At 39.3% G+C, this 7,598-nt stretch overlaps 1 protein-coding gene across 1 annotated transcript; it reads left to right on the top strand.

The window, feature by feature from the left end:
* The first annotated feature begins 299 nt into the window (after nucleotides 1-299).
* On the top strand, nucleotides 300-4,621 carry LOC107587855 (POU domain, class 3, transcription factor 2-like). The gene is made up of 2 exons (XM_016275819.1): nucleotides 300-365; nucleotides 2,753-4,621. The coding sequence occupies exons 1-2, from the start codon at nucleotides 300-302 to the stop codon at nucleotides 3,833-3,835; spliced, it is 1,149 nt and encodes a 382-aa protein (XP_016131305.1). The 3' UTR covers nucleotides 3,836-4,621.
* Nucleotides 4,622-7,598: the final 2,977 nt, after the last annotated feature.

The following is a 7,598-nucleotide window of genomic DNA, read 5'->3' as shown; positions in this document are numbered from 1 at the left end:
CCATGATGATTATTTTATGGTGTTAGGTAGGCTGATAACCCGTGCTTACATTTAGGATCATAAGGCGATTTACACAGAAACTGTTGCCAGATGTAATTTCCAAGAGAACTTTCATCTGTAATCGTTGTCCAGACTTGCAGTGTTGTTCCACTGCGGGGTTCTGCTGCAATATTGATGTTTCAATTAGAACAGCGTTACATACCGCCGCAGCCTCGTAACACGGTGCGTCTCCAACCATCTGCTGCACTTCCACATATGAAGAACGAGACACGTGGGGCTAATCGAGCTGCACATGAGCGATGGGACCAGAAGCTCATTCACATCTCTATACAGATCGAGAGGAGTCTGTAGGCCCGGCATCTCAGGTAGGCAACCTGCCTACAATGCCTTAATTGAAGTTTAGGCGCATTACAACTGTCAACAAGTTTGCCCAGCTGATCTACTCTCAGCTACTCTCATTTAGTAAAGATAGCCTAACCAGATGCACCTATAGAAAAGACATAGGCCTACACTGTTTGTTAAGTAACTTGTTGCCACTTGAGAGACATTTTTTAGGGTTGTACATCTCAATGTCTTTATATGACTCTGTGCATTTCACTACGGCAGCCTTAAAGGTGCACTCGTTAAGTTTGATTAACATTTAGCTGTCTGTTATTCATCCTAGTAGGACCAGTTGTTTTGACATTTATACTGACTCCTAACCGTCTGGATGCATGAAGTTTGCTTATGTGTTGCTATTGTTTTTATTTGGTGATTAGCATGGCTGCTTATGTGATTTCAACATGGTGGCTCACATGACATGACAGGTAATAACCTAACCAGAATAAAACAGCTTTTTTGGAAGACTGATATGTTTAAATGTGTCATATGAGTGCATATTAAGTGCTGTTCATTTATTTTAATTAAATTATAAATAATAAATATTTTAATTAGCAAAACAATAAAATCTTTTTAAAAAAATGTTGTTGTTGTTGTTTTTTTTATCAGAGTTTCCAAAATGTGTAAAAATGTAATGAAATATTGCAAGCGCGATATTTTGCAATTCTTAACATTTGGTTTCGTCCGCAACCTGTTGTTCACTGGAAAACATGTTGAAGCGATTAAAGGTTTAGATGCTTGATTCAAATTAATGCAGGCAGTTGGTCTGTTATTTGGCAGTGTTATTTATTCTGGAGTAAGTAAATAAAGCACAGTAGATTATTTTTCTTCATCTCGTAGGTTGTGCCACTTGATCCTTCCCCCTTCTGTGGGGAAAAAAAATCCCACATTTTTCCCACTGATCTTGTTCAAGTGGAATGATTCAGAGTCTCTGAAGATGTTCGAGTCACTTTTGTTGCGTGGATGGATCGCATAACAGGTCTCCACTTTGCCTCAGGGTGGTCTCTTGCGCCCCTCACAATGGATGCAGACAATCGGTAGCCAATTGTATTGAGGGACCGATTTAACGATGTCTTTGTGTGGATTAATTGCATGGGATTACTAGATTCTCGGTGCAAGACCTGTTCAACAAGAGCTGTATAAGGATTCCCCCACTGACAGATGGTTCTCCACATCCTAAACAAGTTCCTAAACAATCCTACACACGTGCACTGTTTAATTCCCTTTTTATAATTAATAGCTAATTCGCATTTTTCTGGAATACTGGAAAGTGCATGCAGGTGTAATGAAAATAAATGATAGCTACGTTTTTTCTGCGCGCAATATGACGATGTTCTCTTCCGCAACAAAAATAGTTAACTTGGTGCCCCTAGCACCTAAGCTAAAGGCTGCTTATCGAAAACACTTAGCAAACACTTAAGTTTTAATGTGTAATGTGAATAATGATTTATGGTGCATTACTAGCGGATTTACCGCACGACTGCCGTGCTGTTGCTATGGTTACCTGGTTTAGCAATTGCAATTTATTAGCGTCTGTTTGACAACAGTTAAAGTACACGCTCAGATTAATTTGTAATGTAACTTGTATTGTAGCCTAACTCTGAAAACATTATTGAAACCTCTATGTAAGATACCTGTATGACCCCCACCACCAATTTTTTTATCTGCTTCTACGGCAAGATATTTTTCTGCGTCTCCGGTGACAAGATCCGTCATTGATTAGCGTAACTATGAGAAGAGTTTGATTATTGTGTGATTTAAAGCATGACTTTGTAAAATGTAATTAATTATTTTCAATCAGTATTTGAACATGACCGGGATTTTGTGTGAAAATCCACAGAGGGAAATATGTTGATGTATGGGGAGACAGTTACCTAATTAGACCATAAAAAATGGAATCTTTACAGCATGCGGGTCATATAATTACTGTTAATTTAACGCTCAGATTCTCTGTCATTAATTTTTATTCCCTTAAATAGTTTGGCAGCGTCTCCCGGAGCTCAGAAATAGATTTCACTGTATTTGAGAGCGCGCTGGCCCTTCCAAATGAATTACCATAGACCCCACAGTCCAAATAACAAGACTCGCATCATTTATGCGTTGTTAAGCCATGTAATTGAACGATCCATAGTTTGCATATTATACCATTAAAGTAATGTGCTTTGGTTTTCTCCCAACACGACTATTCAAGCTTCTGTGGCGTTGTGGTAATTCTCTGAATTACAACCTTAATTGCCATAAATGTTCTTTTGATTTGGGTGATTTCACTGTTACGCCACAATGATGTTCATTATTACGCGGATGAATTTCCGGAACGTGTCTTTAAAGTTTTCTTTTTTCCCCGTTTTGCAGCGCCCTTTAACCCCACAATTAGGCCGTCCTTAGCCCTGGGAGCATGCAGCAAGCCACGGCTTACAGGGACGCGCAAACCCTGTTGCAGAGTGACTACTCGCTGCAGAGCAACAGTCACCCGCTCAGCCACGCGCATCAGTGGATAACAGCCTTGTCACACGGAGAAGGAGGTCCGTGGTCGTCCAGTCCCCTCGGCGAGCAGGACATCAAGCCAGCGGTGCAGAGCCCCCGGGACGAGATGCACAATTCCAGCAATCTACAGCATCAGACGCGGCCACCCCATCTGGTACATCAGACGCACGGGAACCATCACGATTCAAGGGCATGGAGAACGACGACGGCGGCTCACATCCCCAGCATGGCCACGTCGAACGGACAGAGCCTTATTTACTCGCAGACCGGCTTCAGCGTGAACGGTCTCATCCCGGGCAGCGGCCAGGTCATCCACCACCACAGCATGCGCGACGCGCACGAGGACCACCACAGCCCACACCTCAGCGACCACGGCCATCCACCGTCCCAGCACCAGCACCAGCCGCACCAGAGCCACCACGACCACTCGGACGAGGACACGCCGACCTCGGACGACTTGGAGCAGTTCGCCAAACAGTTCAAGCAGCGGAGGATCAAGCTGGGCTTCACGCAGGCGGACGTCGGACTAGCTTTGGGAACGCTCTATGGAAATGTGTTTTCGCAGACCACGATTTGCAGGTTTGAGGCCCTGCAGCTCAGCTTCAAAAACATGTGCAAGCTCAAGCCTTTGTTGAACAAGTGGTTGGAGGAGGCGGACTCCACATCTGGCAGCCCCACGAGCTTGGACAAGATAGCTGCGCAGGGGAGGAAACGGAAAAAGAGGACTTCCATCGAGGTAAGCGTCAAAGGGGCTTTGGAGAGCCATTTCCTTAAGTGCCCAAAGCCAGCCGCGTTGGAAATTACTTCGCTGGCGGACAGTCTGCAGTTGGAAAAAGAGGTAGTGAGGGTTTGGTTTTGTAACAGAAGACAGAAAGAGAAACGGATGACTCCTCCCGGCGGACCTCTGCCGGGGACCGAGGACGTATACGGAGACACGCCGCCGCATCACGGGGTTCAGACGCCAGTTCAGTGAGAAAAGACAAAAACAAGACAAAAACAAGGACACATCTTATCATACTGACTGCCTCAGTCTTCATTTATGATTACGTTGACGTTGGAGCTATCCAAAGTGAAAGCAGCTGCGGTTTAGACTACTGAGGCGGGAGAGCAGATTATATACGTCTTCGATGTTACTCAAAATTCGTACTGCTGCAACAGAGGGGACCGTGCGTTCCCCGCGCGAGCAAAGAGAACGGTTGTTCTGTGAATACCCAACACTGTGAAAAGACGCAGTTTTAAGGTGTAACCCTTCTATTTATCAAACACTTTGAGCCGAGCGAAATGTCCCTCAAACGCGAGCATGGGTGTCCCATAGCCAGTTGTTTACATCGAGACGCATTCACTGCATTTTCTTTTCGCGGAATTAGCCTGAAAAGTGACTTGTGCTGCAGCATTTGACAAATACACGCCATTTTTACTTCTGTTGTGGGCGATTGAGGGGGAACATCGATTCGATTGAAAAAACAACATCAGTGTGACATGCATCCACCCACAGTATTCAACCATTTTCTTGGGATCAAAAGGCCTTTCAATATTTTATTATTATTATTTTACATACAGCATGGTTATGTACCAATTCTCCTACTCATGGAGACAGTGAGGTGCAAGGTCACACTAAACAGATGTTGTAGTCTTGGCGCCAAGAAATTAGTCTCACACAATTGATTCTGGTCTCTTTCTCCGTTTTATCAATACTGATGGCTCTAAATTGAAAAGAAATAAAAAGAAACTTCCAGCATCGAGCTGCAGACAGGTCACAGAAGGGCTAGTGATAGAAACCTGGCATTTCCTTCGATCTAGTCATATTACCATAAAATACAGTTGTTTCACAGGACTCCACACAGTGCTGTAAATATTGTATAATTTTTAAAGGACATAGCTACATTATTCTCTCACTTGAGCACTTTTTCGTATTATTTTGAATTTGGAAAAGATTTTAGAGCTTTTTGTTTAATTTATTTTTGTCTTATTTCCTTAACATTAGAGTCTTGGTATATTTTGCCTTTATATTTATAGTCATTTAGCCGAATATTGCTTGCTATCTCATGCGGAAGTCAGTTGCTCTTTAACCCACATTCAGCTGCTTTTTTTTTTTTTTATATATAAATTGTGAGCTGACTTTACTATATGTTTATGTATAGTAAACAATGTTCAGTCTCCAACAATGTTAGCACTATTTTCTACCCAACGAATTCAATATTATATATCTCAAACATTTGAATGTCTTTTTGAATTATTTTGAAATAGAGATTATTTACACAGTATCGTGGAGAATGGGAAAAGCAAGGGATGTGACCTGCAATATTTTCATTTGAAGTCAAACGATTCTTCATTGTTTCATGACAAAGCGTTTTTGTGTATTTTATATTTCCTTCATTTATCAAGCATATCAATTTCACGGGCACTATTATTATTATTATTATTATTAAATATTCTCCACGTTTACCCAGCATCGGAGGTATACTGTAAAATGATACTTGGACTTAAGATTTAACTGGTTTTGTTCTTTTTTTTGTGTGCTTTATAGTTCTTCACTGTGTTGATTCCGGTTCGCATTTATAGGGACACAATGCAGTGATGATTTACTGAAAATGTAAACACTGGAAGATTGGAAAAACGGGAAGATTTCTCCCAGGGGCTTGCTATACGTCACTATGTGTAAATACATCAGAAATTATTATTATTATTATTTTCTTATTGTATTATTTTGCTTATATTTTAATTCATATTTTGGTGTAAATCTATTCCACAGAAATTCTAGGGAAGTCTGTTATTATCGTTCTACTTTTTTTGTTTTTCAAAAGAAACATTTACATAGATTAGGCTAATTGATCAAACTGTCATGTAATTCTACAAATACTGTGGAGCTATTTATTTGTTGTTTTATTTACTCTGTCAGAAAGACTCCATCAAACGTTGAACTGGATGATTTTGTGGGTATAATAAAATGCGCAGAGGTTGTGATAGAAATCGGATTTTGTAGTATATGTTTTTTTTTTCCTAAATCGAAGAATCAAACCTGACATTTTATGTCGTCGGGTGTAAAAAAAAGAAATAAAATGCGGATGAAGCTTATATTTATTGACGTCTCGGTCAAGTTTTTAAACGAAATTTTTAAATGTGAAAGAATTCACAAAACTGCACACGTTCAAATGATTTGATATGTCAGCGCAATCTCAAAAGAAACGGAGAGCGTGAAATTTGTAAGCCACAACATATGCAAACAGATAAGTTTTGTTTATTTTCCCTGAAATAGAAAAATAAAAACAAGATATAGCTGTACCCTGAGCACTTGTCGCTGAGATGTGTTGCTGAAGCTTTCCTGTCTTTTATGCGTTTAACACAGCGCGCTGGTTTTTGTGGTAAAGGCAGTATAAAAATGTACGGCCAGTGTTTAGAATATCTAAACTAGTTCGATTTCAATTTCGTAGATTTAGTAAAGACCCAGTTACAGATGAGGCACTATTATTTAGGGTGTCGCTTAGTTTGTGGCATCAAAACGTGGGCCTCAATATAGGCCTTCTTTTATGGCATTAATTTACTTCGCGTGTTTTTATTTTTGCTATTGTTTGCAATCAATCAGTTTGAAATCATTCCAATTTTAATATAATTTTGACAACAACAAACCATAAAATAAATTTGCTTATTATATGAAACATTGCGTTGTCTTCGTAATAGCTATCATAATTTCGTCATGAGCTGAATTTAATTTTTGGAGTTGCTCTTATGGTTTTCGTGGTGCTTGCTTGCTTGGAAGGTTTGAAATAGGCAATAGTCAATCGTGCAAATCCCAGTGCTTTAACCATTCAGAGATAAATTACAACTACTAGTTTAAAAAGTTTCAAAGTGATGCAATTTTCTCCATATTGGGAAAACAAGACGTTTTAAGACAAGAATTGACTATAATACCCTGAATGTGTAAAACGATCATCCTTATCCTGTAGTGCCATCTAGTGAGGGTTTATTCTAGGACACCAAAGCAACAATGATTAAACGTAACAACAGCAGCACATGGCGATTTGTACCTCAGCATTCCGGGGGTTTCTTCAGCGCTCTCTGATTTAAACATGCTGCCATGTTCATTTGCACAGTTTATGTTACACACCATGGATCATAAATGAATCACAATTGCTCCTGATTTCCACCCAAAAACATACTTTAGCTGTAAATACGAAAAGCGTTTGAAAATTATAACTTTTAATTTCTTTCTGAACTATGGTTTGCTGAGACACGAACATTGGCGATTGTATTTTGGAAATAATATTTTAAATGTCCACCAGCTTATCTTTTAACTGCATACCCCCCCCACACAAAAATATATATTTATATATTTCAAGTTATGTTTAGCTTGCGCATGGAAGCTCTTGTTTCTAAAGAATGTTTATTCCAAATCAGTTAATGACTATATATTGAATTTTAATGATCTTATTTATATAATTGTATAAAGAATATATGAATATAGACATGTCGAGCACAACCTGTAGTATGTTGCATTTTTAACAAAACCCATTTAAAATTTGATTAGGCTTAGAAAAGTGCATCAAAATCTATTTATATTAGCTAATTTTTTTTATGGTGTTCATGTTCTGGAAAACAATATAGGCAAGGTTAAAATTAACTGCAAAATGATGTTACATTTTTAGACTTGCTTTTGTTTATGTCAGGAAACGTATGCATATGTGAGGTGTTAATAAGTTTCCTGAAAACTAGATTCTGTTACAAAAGTTATATGAAAC

The sequence above is a fragment of the Sinocyclocheilus grahami genome, unplaced genomic scaffold (assembly GCF_001515645.1).
Source record: "Sinocyclocheilus grahami isolate Dianchi unplaced genomic scaffold, SAMN03320097.WGS_v1.1 scaffold96.1, whole genome shotgun sequence".
Taxonomy (NCBI): Eukaryota; Metazoa; Chordata; class Actinopteri; order Cypriniformes; family Cyprinidae; genus Sinocyclocheilus; species Sinocyclocheilus grahami.
The sequence above is the reverse complement of the archived record's forward strand: the minus strand, read 5'-3'. Positions and strand labels throughout refer to the sequence as shown.